Source organism: Neovison vison, chromosome 1 (assembly GCF_020171115.1).
Source record: "Neovison vison isolate M4711 chromosome 1, ASM_NN_V1, whole genome shotgun sequence".
NCBI classification, from domain to species: Eukaryota; Metazoa; Chordata; class Mammalia; order Carnivora; family Mustelidae; genus Neogale; species Neogale vison.
Window position 1 is genome coordinate 102,408,023 of NC_058091.1, and position 14,889 is coordinate 102,422,911.

At 36.8% G+C, this 14,889-nt stretch overlaps 1 protein-coding gene across 26 annotated transcripts in view; it reads right to left on the reverse strand.

Moving 5' to 3' along the window:
* Positions 1-14,889, reverse strand: part of DST (dystonin) — a 471,247-nt gene that overhangs the window by 99,223 nt on the left and 357,135 nt on the right. For all 26 annotated transcript variants that reach the window (XM_044253404.1, XM_044253203.1, XM_044253186.1 and 23 more), the window contains 9 exons: positions 14,261-14,384; positions 11,060-11,268; positions 10,110-10,427; positions 9,458-9,624; positions 7,299-7,455; positions 6,069-6,195; positions 3,559-3,621; positions 2,500-2,741; positions 1,418-1,547 (listed from right to left, as the gene is read on the reverse strand). In XM_044253404.1, the coding sequence (XP_044109339.1) occupies positions 1,418-1,547; positions 2,500-2,741; positions 3,559-3,621; positions 6,069-6,195; positions 7,299-7,455; positions 9,458-9,624; positions 10,110-10,427; positions 11,060-11,268; positions 14,261-14,384 (1,537 nt within the window). The remainder of the gene's footprint in view (positions 1-1,417; positions 1,548-2,499; positions 2,742-3,558; positions 3,622-6,068; positions 6,196-7,298; positions 7,456-9,457; positions 9,625-10,109; positions 10,428-11,059; positions 11,269-14,260; positions 14,385-14,889) is intronic.

The following is a 14,889-nucleotide window of genomic DNA, read 5'->3' on the forward strand; positions in this document are numbered from 1 at the left end:
GCTAGGAATCCTTTCCTGCTGTTCCCACCCTTAAAACAGTTTGTTCCCTGAAGCCAAGAGTTACTGACCAGCATTTGAACATATTAGTCACTCAATAGTCACTGATGAGCGTGATTAGTTGATCAGACAGATTTTTTTCATGTAGCACAATAAAATAAATGGTCGCTCTTAATACAACCAATCTGTTAAAATGTACCTAATGACATCATTCTATATGGTATGTTCTAGTCAAACACAATCTAACAACAAAAATAATGCAATTCAAAAAGTGAACTGAGAGGGAGAAATACCAAAATCTTATCAGGAAGCTTTTTTGAAATACTCTTCACTCTCAACTCCTATTCTAAAATGCCTTGATAATACTGTCCCCCAAGTAATTCTGATTATCCCAGGTGAGAGCCACTGAATTAGGGACAAATAAATTATAATGCAACAGGAGTCTATGGTTGGATTAACTATACCTTTGAACATTAAGTTTCCTTAGGATAACATTTTTCAAACTAAAACATACTTACTGATTTTTAAATTTATCATAGCATATCTGACTCTAATGGAAGGACAATATTTAGCTCAACATAATGGAACAACTGATTGTAAAATAACCATTATAATTATAGTGAACACGCAGCACCTACTATGTGTCAGGTACAGTCTGTCTGAGCTGTACACACATTAACTCGTTGAATTTTCCAAACAATATTATGAAGTAGGGAAAATTAGTGCCATTGTCTTACATGCATTTCCCTTATCATAATAATGGGAAGGAGTGATAAACTAAAAGGACTTGTGAAGAGAATTCTGTGTTTATGAGAAACAGTTTCCACAGGGACAGGATGGAGATGAAAGGGTAACTCTAGATGAAGAATGGAAACTAGCAGACTTCTGTGGGGAGCTACTTTTTAACCCTTTCCCTGACTGGGAAAGAGAAGAACATAAAGAAGGGCCAAATGAGTCCCCTGAAGGAACTCCAGGGAGGAGAAGGGAGCTTACCTTTTCCAGACAAAAAAAATAAATACATTTAAAAGGAATATTTAAATTTATATTATATATATATATAAATATAATAAAATATATATAAATATAATAAAGCATAAAAAATAGAAACACCAAAAATCAAGTAAAAAAAATGACAAAAACATGGTACTTGATGCACAGCATTTTATTCATTAGTATCTACACTCTTCATAAAAATAAATTTTGTTACGGTGTTTAGCAAGATAAATACAGGATATGCCCAGTCCCAGCATACTATAATTTAAAATGACATTTTTAAATTTGCAACATCTTAAACATGAAACATTAAAGCAAATTCAAAAATAACTGAGGCTGGTGGATACACTTTTTTCTGATAAAGACTATGATTTAAAAATGATTGTGCTCCTCATTCACAGACTCTGGGATAAGTGACGTGACATACCAATTTCCGTCAGCATCTGTTTCCACTTGGGGGCCTCAGGAGTGTCTGGGTTCTCCTCCAAGAGCTCTGTCAATTTGTCTTTCAATTCCTGTACCTTGTTTACATTTTGCTTCAGTTCAGCCTCAAATGTCTAAACAAGGGGAAGAAAACTGTTACAGTATGTCAACATCAGAAGACAAAAACACAATTGTAATAGATGAAAATTTCCACTGTGAGTGCTGAAGTGGGTGAGGGACCAGAATTCAGCAGTTAACTATTCTCCTCTCCTTTTAGGAAGCAGCCTTCAACCATCTGATAAAGGAATCCAAAAGAGGAACGCTACAGCTAGGGAGAAAATGACTCTAGTCCCCAGGAGCTGGGAAGAACTTCCTGTTATTCTTAAATCCCTCTGGAAAAAAGGAAGATGACATCAATAATATTGTAACTGATAAGAAAATCAGTCTTGATAAAGGCTGTCAGCTTTGAGAATCTACTAGTGAATCAACACTGTCCTTGGTAACATGCTATAGAATTCAAACATAGACATTTTTGCCACTGTTGTCACAGTATAAAATCATTTCCCCAATCCTGACAGATGGAGAAAGAAATGCCACCTATTAAACAAAGGGAAAGTGTGAGCTATCCTATTTTATGTTGGACAGAACAAATCCCTAATACACCTAAATAAATATTTTCCAATAACTGACTGGTTAAAACCCAAGACTTAACCTGATTTAAAGGTGGCGAAGTTGGGACGCCTGGCTGGCTCAGTTGGTGGAGCATGCGACTCTGGAACTCAGAGTTGTGGGTTCAAACCCCACATTGGGTATAGAGATTACTTAAAAATAAAACTGTTTAAAAAATAAAGGTGGCAAAGGTGCTTATGCCCCAATAGTTCACTCATTTTATAATGCATGTATGTGTAAAACAGGTGACTGTGATCATCACTTTCTACAGAAAGGCACATCGAACAAAACTGGCAAGTTATTTGCTGAAGGTTACAGAGCTGGGAATCAAAACATGGGTCCTGATGCCTAGGCATCCGATCTGGATGCTGGTCTGTTCTCTTTCAGGTCTTCAGGAAATGTATCTGCAGGATGTACCTTATTCTGCTCCACCTGCGTCTTCACGGCCTCGGTGTCTGTCGGTGTCGGTGCCTGGTGCCACTTGGCCGCAGTCTTGTTCATCTTCTGGAGCCACTGCATCATGGCGCTGGATTCTTCCTGAGCCTTTTGCAATTTGGAGAGTTTAGTATTCAGTTCAGCTATTTTGTCCTTAAGTAAAAGGCCAAGATCTTCATAACCATGGCTTATGTCAGTCATATCCTTTTTAATGGATGTCAGTCCTTAAAGTAATAAAATAAAATAAGATAAAATCAGACACATATACTTTCAGGACGTTTAGAGGAAAGCTCTAGAAATAAAAGTTTGCTTTATATGATATTCCCTTCAATTTTGTCCATATTAAGCCTACTATGATAAAGTCATAGATTTTTTAGAATTAAAGGTTTAAAAACCCTAAAAGAACTACCTTATAATGCTATTTAATAACTAACGATTTAGGTACATTGCATAATACAAGTGAAATGAAAAAGAGATTTTTCAATGGAATGGGAAACCAAAGCCATGAAATGCTATGTATTAAGTCCTTAGGAATCAAACTCAAGAAAATACCTCAAAGAATATTATTCCAAGTAACAAAATATCTTAGATTATTTAACGAAAAAGAAGAAAACACAACCAAATACCAAACCAAACTACCAGATTTCACTAACTTGAGGTGAACAAAATTATATGGAATGTGATATAAATATACTTATGAGGAAATTACTATGATATAAAATAATATCATTTTAGGGGCCCCTGGGTGGCTCAGTCGGTTAAGTGTCTGATTCTCAATTTCAGCTCACTCAGGGTCATGGGGTCAAGCCCCGAGACAGGCTCCACAGTTGTTGCAGACTCTGCCTGAGATTCTCTCCCTCTCCCTCTACCCCTTCCCCCAATCACACTTTCTCTCCTTCTCTTTAAAAAATAAATATCATTTTAATTCAAAGTTGACATTTCAATATAACTTGTTCATCTCTAAAAAGATTTTCTCTCAAAAAAAAAACCAAAGCAAAACCAAAGTTAACTGTAATCATAAACACTTAAGTTACTATTCACCTTTATTTGACAAAATATCTTGAGTATCTGTGGCTGTTCCTTCACCATTTAATATTACTCCACCTGTAAAAATAGTAACACTGAAGTAGTCATAGATTTCTATAGTATTTCTACACATTAATAGTAAGTAGATGGCAGTAAGTCAAACCCCATAAACAGTAATCATTTAAAAATGTTATTACTATTTGAAAATATAAAATATTGATTCAATGTCTAAATCAAACAAAGGTCCATTATTTATAGATCCTTTCTGGTATATAAGATTCATTTTTTTTTTTTTTTTTTTACTTACTTCCCAGTTTAATACACTTATACACAGCAGTGATACAATGTGGGACTGTGAAAAAACTTAATTTGAATATAAAATGGCTAGATATGACTCATTTATATAGATTTTAGGCAGCAAATTTAGCATTATGTATTTAGTTCCACGAATACTTTTGAGGGCTCCCTGTATCTTAAGCACTCTGGTGTAAACCATAGGGAATTCAAAGATGAAAAAAGAACCTAAAGGACGTAACATTCATTCTTAAAGTGGTAACGTGATCACCTTAAACATTAGAGTTTAATAAGTTTAGATTATATACATTCATCATTAAGTATTACACAATTTTGTGATAGCATTGTTTTACTGCTACTTTTAATAATAAAGTCCTTGAAGCTCAAAAGTTGCTCACTGTGTGTGTTGGATGAAGCATAAATGACTGACAAACCCTTAAGGATTTGAAAATTGTCTGGTACAGTTACACAGTGTTATTATGGGTTTAATGGAAGCAGAAAGAGGTACAAAGACATGAAAAGTTAAAAGGAAAACAAACAAACAAACCCTATTACTAAAACCCACACTCTGTCAACACAGAGAAAGAAGAGCACAGTGGTTAGGAATGCCCAGACTTCGGTCTATGACTCACCTGAATTTAAATCCCAGCCCCACTAATTACTAGCTGAGTGACTGGACAAATTAATCACCACCCCACCACGCTGGTGGGGATAATAATACCTAACTTTTGAGGCCACTGTGGTGTATTAAAGACAGTTAACTGATGGCCTAGCAAATAGGAACTACTCAGTAAGTAGTAATTAGTACTTCTCTTTAATTATATAAACATCTAGCCTTGGCTCCTTTTTCATAAGCAGAATATTAAAATACTCAATTAGACTTTATCAGGCAAGTGTGCATTGGCTGCCGATCTACAAAACACAAAGACATTTCCTAAAACTAGCCACAGGAGGACAAATTTTAAACAGGAATATTTAAATATCTGAATCTTAATCTGAGTTTTGTCTCTTAAAAAAAAAAAATCACAGACATTGGGATTTCGGTTGAAAGTGAAAATATCCGGGGGGGTGGGAGGTTGGGGTACCAGGTGGTGGGTATTATAGAGGGCACGGCTTGCATGGAGCACTGGGTGTGGTGAAAAAATAATGAATACTGTTTTTCTGAAAATAAATAAATTGGGAAAAAAAAAAAAAGAAAGTGAAAATATCCTGAGTCAAGACTGATTCCTACTGTGCTTGGTAGTTATCAAGAGTAGGAGGAAAAACAGAAACAAAAACCTTACTTATTGCAAATATGAAGTGGACATGAAGAACTAAAAACACAATAGAATTCCTTTTCTTTAAAAAAACAAAACACTTGACATTTCAGGAAATCTGATTAGAAGAGAAAGGAGAGATCATCACGCCATATAAATATAAGTACGCTCTGAAATGGGCTTAATAGAGTGGAATAAACGGTTGCAAGAGGCCCAGGTGCAACACCAGTCTCACAATAGGGGCAGCTGGGGGGCTGGGCGGAGCAGAAAAACCACAGAGGGTACTCAGAGACTCTCAGAATAAAGATATGCGATCTGCCTCCATCTATTCTTGGGGGGGGGGAACCCTGATATTAACAATATAAATGTTTTAAACTTAAACACATATCCACATCTTAAATTAATTTTAAAGAATTATTACTAATTCCCCACTTCTGTTGAGTGGCTCAATCATGACTACAATTTAAATACGCTGGCTAACCCATTATATAATTTTCTTTGGGAACCCTGTAGAAAATAAGATAGATGGCGATTTTTCAAAATACAGAGATCTACTCTGCAGAAAAGAGCTGCTTCCTTCCTTCACCTCTCCTTTCCCAGGAAACTGTACTCATTGATCAAATATTTCAAGTAGAATTTGAGTTATCTCCATTAATTAAAGTAGAAAACAAATTGGAATCTGATCTTTCCTCTTCCCCAATACAATCTTCCTTATTCTTACACATTAATCTGGCTACATTTTAACTGTAGTCTCTACGAAAATGAACCATAAGAGGGATTTGAAATTTGATTAATACAGATACTATTCCATGCATGGAACATACCTTAGGGCGTATATAGATGCCATCTTTGTCACTCTCCCTTTGTATTTCTGAGCTTATTTTATGCATTAGTTTAAAGATTAAGGGAAACAGAAGTAACATGGGTGGACCCAGTTCTTAGAGGGTCTGCCATGGATATAAACAAAACACATACCTGATTTCACGGCTGCTATTGCCTTCGCGGGGGTAGTCACAGCGCTGATTAGGTTACATAGTGAGATCCCACTGTTGTTTACTTTCTGAATCTCTGGTGTTTTTAAACTCCACTTTTCTTGTAATTTCTTGAGATATAAAAACACAGTATTTTTCAATCTTCATAATATTTTCAAAGTTATACATTATAATTCAATTTCTTAAACATATCTTAAAGCAATGATGACTGTGGGTCCTGATTTGTGGGGGAGTGGATAGAAAAAAAGGCACCATGCCTAGATGTTCTAACAGCCCAGGTGACTGTTAACACTGTTAGTGGTGAGAAGTGAGGTATGGTCCATCCGACATTCTGCTCCTAGCCACAATGCAAGTCAGGTTATATCTAGCTGCCATGGGTTCCAATCTAACTGTCAACTGTCAGTCTGAAAACTGCACTTGGTACCAGCCAAGTTACAAGAAGAAATGTGCCAGAAATGATTTTTTTAAAAAAAGGGAATTCAGAATTCTATTTAATAATGAGTTTTAATCCCCAATATACTTCAATGAATTTTTAACAGTATGCATCTCCACAAGGTTGGAGTGGGAGAACTACCATAACTGGTCATAAGTTTTATGACTTGGATCAGATGACAGAAGACTAGTGCAGTATCTCTACTAGAGATTCAAACAACTTCTAACTTCAAATACTGGTTCCAGGGATATATTGGAGCTAGAGTTAAATACTGACTTGAAGAGCAGAATCCTATGAGAAGCAGTATTAAAAAACTCGCTGAGACTATGGACTCTGAAAAACAGTCTGAGGGGTTTGAAGTGGCGGGGGGGTGGGAGGTTGGGGTACCAGGTGGTGGGTATTATAGAGGGCCGGCTTGCATGGAGCACTGGGTGTGGTGAAAAAATAATGAATACTGTTTTTCTGAAAATAAATAAATTGGAAAGAAAATGTTAAAAAAAAACTCGCTGAAAATAAGTAGAGCTTTGGTGGGGAAGAAAACTTGGGTACTAGAACAGTCAGCAACTCACTAATACATCTCTTTTAAAAAGCAGATTAGCTCAAAATGTGTGCTCTTCCTCGAAAGGATTAAAGCTATGTCATGATTTCCAAATATAACCAAAATATACCGAAGATAAAATGGGGATCTAACTTGCTAGATAAAAGAAAAGAACTAATAGTCTTTTTACCTCCCATTACTCACACGGACAAAGAAGAAATTAGTAGTAGATAACAATTCACCTTAGTTTCTTCTAAAGATTTTCCTAAATCCTCTGAACCAAAAGAAGGCTGCACAATGGGAACTCTTTCCGTTGTTTCTTTTATCCATGACTTCAGTGACTTAACAAGAACTTGGAAAGCATCCATCTGTTCTTGACAAGAAGATACAGCTTCTTTTCTAGATAACAAAAATTATTGAAGAATTTAAGCCACGGAAAGAAAATACTCCAAAGGAATAATTACTAGTAAATAAATTTATTATTCCTGTATCAGGCCCTACAATTAAGGGGAAAAAAACGTCCCCCATGCAAACTCTAACCCTGGATAAAAGGAGGAGATGTCTCATAGGTGCCAAGTGAAATCAACTACTTTATTCTTTAGGCACAATCCATACACAAAGATAGGAGCAGTTAAGAAATCCATAACCCATACAGTAATGGCACTTTAAAATGCTATATAAACAGTTTTAACATTATTTAGATTCAGCAAGCTTTGATCTGTCCACTTTACATGGTACTTAATGCCAGCAGGCACAGAACCAGCAGGGAAACACTTACAAATCACCAATCTGAGGAAACCATGCCGCCACCTAGTGGTTTCTACACGACACTACAGTCAGTTAAGCAGATGGATAAACCAGGTGCTTCAGAGAGTCCAGACTGAACTCTTCAAACATGAGGTGAGACCAAGGGACTAAAGAATGTTAATGACTGCCTCCCCGACAGATACTCAGAAAACTCCACAGTGAACCATATGGATCTTTCTTCATATTAAGCACCATGGAGGGAGGGCACATGCCCAGCACATGAACAGCTATGAGGACAGATCCATTTGGTATGTGGGTGGCATGTGGATGACATGGCGTGTGCCCATGTGCACGTGTGTGGAATACTGGCACAGAAGGGCCCACTGCAGCTGGACTAATTACTGATGACTACGTGGTTTTTTTTTTAAGATTTTATTTATTTATTGGACAGAGAGAGAGATCACAAGTAGGCAGAGAGACAGGCAGAGAGAGAGGAGGAAGCAGGCTCCCCGCTGATCAGAGAGCCTGATGTGGGGCTTGATCCCAGGACCCTGGGATCATGACCTGAGCTGAAGGCAGAGGCTTTAACCCACTGAGCCACCCAGGCGCCCCGACTACGTGGTTTTAAAACTGGACCCTTCTGGAAAAAGAAACCACCTAGAGTTCACCTCAGAAAACCAAGAATAGGGGCGCCTGGGTGGCTCAGTGGGTTAAGCCGCTGCCTTCAGCTCAGGTCATGATCTCAGGGTCCTGGGATCGAGTCCCGCATCGGGCTCTCTGCTCAGCAGGGAGCCTGCTTCCCTTCCTCTCTCTCTCTGCCTGCCTCTCTGTCTACTTGTGATTTCTCTCTGTCAAATAAATAAATAAAATCTTTAAAAAAAAAGAAAACCAAGAATATACTTTCCATGTGATGTGAGTTAAATATTATGTGACAAGATGAAAAACGTAGCTCTGGAAATAGTAGTAGAGAGTGTTCAAAGGTTTTAGGGAGAGCATTCTGAAGAAATAAAGAAGAGTTAAAAGATAACTATTTTCTATCTTTGTGGGGTCTATAGAAAAACCAGAGGTATAGTCTACACTAATATGAGATCAGAAAGGGAGAAGTCTAGTTACAAGATTTATCCCTGTACAGCTTTTTAGCTCAACTTAGATGCATTCTCTTGTTTCTTATCTTGCTTGTTCACGGAGTCATTTCTTACCTACAATTCTTTAAAAATAAACTATTTTACCAAAAAAAGGAAAAAGCCATCAGAAACTATATTGAAATTGAGCACTTTCTGAATTAAGCCCCAAAAGCAATGAACTATGAGCTATCTCTCAAGGTTACTTCTGCTTTTGCAAATAAAACTGTGGTATTTGCCAAAGGCTTCAGAGACCACATTGATTTTAAATTATTTTCAGTAATACATGACCACCACTATTTTCTACATAATGCTTTCTACTTTAAGGTTAGACTCATCAAATTCCCATCCTAAATATTCTAACAAAAATGCACTCAATTTTAATAGGAAAATAATATCAATATAAAAGCATTTACAAAGTAGCCCTATACTTATTCCCAAGTTTTGTCTCAGGCTTCTACATGAGCAAATAAAAATATTTCATTCTTTAAGTTTTAGGTAGATTAAAATCCAGTTTCTTAAGTGGTGCTTACTTTTCTTTGATGGTATCCTCCATTTCCTGGAACTTCTTTGACAAATTATTTGTTTTTTCAAAAACCAGAGCCTTATCACCTGGCAAGCCATGGCTAGATATCTCCTTCAAAACACTGTGTAAAACTTCAAGATCTTTCTTGTGTTCTAAGAATTCAGCAGTTGATTCCTACAAAGCATATGGATATTTAATCAATCTAAGATGTTAGATCTCTGGATGGCATTCTATCAAGAGGTGCATATGGGACTGGAATGGCTCTACTCAGAATTTCACAGAATGATCCTGCCTATGGTCAGTACTCTAAATATAAATACACAGGCAGTTGGGCTGTCTGGAAGAGAATGCAAGTAAATTTATTTAATTTAAAAATGCATTCTTTATAGTCTGTCTCTTTGTGGGTTCTGGCATATGATACATCATCTTTAATATGTGGGAAGTGTATGTATGAGAAACAGTGTTCATTTGTAATCAATGAGCAAAGGCTTTAAGGGGAAGATGGGGTTTGGGATTTTTGAAGTAGGGAAAGGACAGATCCTTACCAATCCATCAGCAATGAAAATGATGACTGCAAATTTCATGTTGCTAATATATGTGTGAGCTGGTCTCATGTGTTCACACACTCATCAACCTCGTGAATATTAAGGAAGACATACCTGCATATACTGAGACAATTCAGTAACATCTTTTCCTGGCACATCAACCTCAGTGAGAGCCTGAGTTTTTGTTTCTAAAAATGTCTGGAGCTTTTCTGAGAGGTTCTCGAAGAGTTCTACTTTGGTTTTTAGCTCTTCCATTTTGGCAAGTTTTTCTTTCTGTTTACGACTTGCTTCTGAAAATCGGACTGACAAGTCCTTCATCTTGGCTTGCAGTGAGGAGGCAGTGGATGGATCTGTGGTTTCCATGAATTTCTTCAGTTTTTCATTCATGGCATTTATGCTGCTCTGTCGACCTGCGATATCCTGTTCCAACATCTGAAATGAACCAAATATTGCGTATGTTTCATCATGAAGTTTACAAACAATGTCAGAGAGTGTTAAAAAATGGCCATACATAACCACATGAGCTTGAACAACCTGTGACTAAGGAAAGTTAAGTGTTGGGGCTGACTGACAAGTTTGATCTGTCCCTTGAGGAACACCATCCCAAATCTCTTCAGGACAGAGTGGCGAACAGCTGTCAAGTTGCCCAGGCAAGGCAGGAGATGGCTGCTACTTGGCAACCCTTGGGATTTAACAGAGCCTAGGGATTATCCAAGGTCCTAATTTTTAAAAGGCTAGACAACACCAAGATTGATCTGATTAACCTCGTGTGCAGCTGGCTGAAGCTGTGATAAACAAGATAGGCCTCGGGTATGTGTAAGCCTCCTGTAATGAGTTACATTTGTGAGAAAGTATACAAAGCGTGCTCTCTACTTCTTCAGAGAAAAACTGTTTCACACATGTGTCTCAGAGCAAGCACTGCTTTTCACAGTTATATTCAGGAAATTTCTTTTCTTTATCCTTAAGTTTTATCTTCAATTTACCCATCCTTGGGACTATTTAAGTGTTTTTTTTTTTTTTCCATCTAAGTTTTTTTTTTTTTTTTCTTATCAAATGTCACTTACAATGTTTTTACTGATGACATCCTGGAGAGCAGCAGAGTTCAAGGGCACTTGACCTTGCTCTTTCAGAGAACTTTCCACACTTCCCATCCAGTCCAGCATTTCATCCAGGCCATCCTGCACACTCAGTGAGCGGGTCAAGGTTATCTGCAGTTTTTCATTTCGTTCGTTAACAGACTTGGATAGGTCATCATATCTCCCAACAATGTCATCTAGCCCAAAAAGATCAGAAAGTGTTAACCACAAAGCTCTCTTTGCCCTATTCCTTTTCAATAATATACTATGGTGGTTCACACAATTTCCACACCAAAACTGGAAAAAGAAAAGAGGTTTAAATGATAAATTCAAAATGCGAAATCAGGGCACCATCTAAAACCTTAACAAAAGAAGAAAAAGATCTCAGTGAAATATAAAAAATAATGAAGTATTTAAAAAAAAATAGTTGATATATATGTCATCTGCGTTCAAAAAGAACTTTTGGGATGCACAAACATTTGAAGTGCCCCAGAAAAATGTTAATAGTCTAAACAGCCAATCTTTGGTTCGCAATCTGACATTTTCAAATTAGCCATACTATTAGATAACTACATGGAAAAAAGAAAAAGGTGACACTCATACACAGCTATTCTCAAGGACAATACACAGCTATAAAAAAATTTATCAAGAATTAAGCTTTATATATAAAAATTATCTCTCCCTTGTGCATAGCATACATTCTCCCTTCCCCTCTCTCTCTCTCTCTCTCTCTCACACACACACACACTTAAGCTTTTGTCAACCTTCACAGTCTAAGTAAAGTACTTGAAAGCACAGAAACTGACAGATGCACATATGAGAAAACAGATACATACAATGAGGAAAGAGATCAGGAAAATCCACTGAAAATAAGAAAGGTTGAGATTATGATTCTAAAATATAAATAGAATTTATGTGAAAAGTTTAACAGCAGACCAAAGGGAAAAATAAATAAGGTTAATAGGTTGACCTATCTCAGATGAGCTTAACCTTATTTTCAATTCTGAAGACTTAAGATGTTAAAATGCTGTTCTAGCCTAGTTTTCACTCAAACACAAAGTTCTATACTTTAACATCCCACATTCTATACTGCAGACCTATGAGAAGTTCAAAGAATAGTGATTTTTCATGAATTAATCTCTCTCTGGAATAAATCATCAATTTATTACTTATTGCCCAATAATTTGAAAAACATTTTAATTATTTATGAATGCTTTAGTTGGATATATTGTATGTTCAGTTAGAAAACTCTTGACGGCAAAGACCTGAGAATGAAAACATTTTACATGCTGTCTTTGGCCCATGGAACACAATCTATAGAAGCAATATTTGTCTTTGATAATTTTACTGTATCATGAAAAAACACTTTGACAAATTTTCACTGAATTGAAAGGTTAAGATAAGCTAATTTAAGGCGACAGTCAATGGTTCTGTCAGAGAACAGGATGAAGCCTGGGAGAGTGCAGAGCAGGGCAGGGGGTGGTGGGTGTCAGGGGCATGCACTGAATATGCTATCAGCAGACAAAACAAGAAGCAAGTTCAAACATAAGCCCTTCTTTGGAAGTCACAGAGAAAATACTCTGAATTACAGGAGGTGACAGATTAGCAGGTGAGCTGCCTCTCAGGTGGACAGTTCTATGTGTGGGAGGGTAAATCTGCAATCTAGTTAGCCTTGAGCAGTGCTTTCCCAAGCAAAGTCAGCTATTGTACTGAATGGGCACGTTTTGAGTGTTATTATTTTTTTATTTCTTAGTGATGAAATATTGTCACTGAAGTGAATTCTTGCTTTTACTAAGTAAATATTATTTTAGAAGAAAAAGGTACAAAATGGAATCTATTCTAAGACTTATTTTTTTAAGTGGTTGGTTTTCTTAGAGGTTAGATAGAGCTTAGAGAAATTCCTTTATATCTTAAATGTATTTTCACATAGTCCTAGAAACTTATGCCAGATAGAAGTTTTAAAGTCTTAATGTATAACATGTGGATTTTTAAGCTAATAAAAACCAAACTATGTACCCTTAACAATGGGGAAAATGCCTCTTCAAATAACAGAAGCACATATATATAATAGTCTTCCTTTTCCTCCAAATCTCCATGCCCAAGTCCTTAGAGCAGTGGTTGCCAATGTGGGATGACAAGATGGTGCTCTGGGATGTAGGAACAAAATATTAGAACTTCCATTCATACTTTTATCTTATGCTTTTAAATGATATGTTCTTGTGTTTTATAATTATAACACACATAATGTGATTAAGATAGTATATCTTATAAATACACATGTATACATGGGGTATATGCTGAAGTTTTTTTGACAGGGATGCATGCCCAAAAAAGTTAAGCCATCTTTAAGAATGAAAAAAAAGTTTTCCTTCCATAGACTGGTTTTAGAAAAGGAAAGTTTCATCCTTCTCCTCATTTAAAATTTCTGCTCAGATTTTAACTCACTCATGCTTTGGTGTGAAACACAGGTCCAATCATCTTACAAGACTTATGCTTTTTATTTCATGCAGAGAAATATGTAATAACCTTGAACTACACATTAGCAAATCAATGCAGAAAATACAGTAAGGCAGCAAACATTTATTGATACCCCAATGTGCATTTAATCTAAACTAAATATGATCATGCAATAGCTCTTCACTCAAGAGATAGCGACTCTAACGTGAGAGGGCACAGAATCGCCACTATGAATGGGTACAAGTTTCTAGTATCAACGGAGAAAACTGGGGTAATTAGAGCCCTGTGAGACCACTCAAAGACTTCCAGAAAATGGAGAGGTGGAAACACTGTTTTAAAGCACGTCTTTTAATGCCAGCCATGCTTCTGCTTTCTATAAAGACACCTCAGTGAGTCTCTTTTGGCCATAGGTTTAGAGTCTAACTCTGCCCAATGCCTTGCACCAAAAGAATCTCATGTCCTGCTTTCTATGGTGAGTGTTACATAAGGAAGAGTCTTTGTTACATTTTCTAAATATAACAATAGACTTTAAACAAACTCTTCTCAAAATATACAACCCCCATTCCCAATATACCTGCCCCAAAAGGCATGCTCCTCCGAGACAGGGAAGGGCAATTTCACAGGGAAAGGGCAGAAGCAACACCATATGCACCCGTGAGTGTGTTCTCCATTTCAGAACACCTTCATGGAGAATCTACCTATGAGAAAGCAAGCAGGGAAATAAACACTTACCCAGTGTTTTCTGGATGTCATTCTTGGCTGGAAGCAGAGATCCTCTAGCATCTAAAAGCACTTCAGCTGTTTTTTTCAGTTTCTCTACAGCAACCTGCTGACTTGATATCTGTCCTTGCAGAGCCTAGAGGATCAAATGCTTCAGTTATACTCAATAGTACTAAATGATGTATTTCTAATAAAAAAATTATTTCTAGTACAATAAGGTAATATTAGACATAGAAATCTTTTCATCATTATCAACTTACTCCAGAGTCCTTAGAATAAGGCCAGTTATAAAGTGGTGTTAGCAAAGTCATCAACCAGTGAGGACAATATAAATTCAGTCTTGAAATAAACCACTGAGCATACGTTCATGACTCATGGCCTGGTTCTTGATCTTGCAACCCTCTCCCCCTAACCTGAGATCTCCCTTCATCCCCCTTTCAGGGTATCGTCCTGGACGAGACCCTCAGTAACCACCAGAAAACAAAAACAAAAACCAATCTAACACCAAAAACAAAACAAAACTACCTTTAGGACTATCTCTGACTCCTGGTAAGGAAATAAGGATTTCCGCTTCTATGCAAAGTCATATTTATTTCTGCTTATTCAACAAAAGTTACTTAACACCTAACAAATTCAAAAAA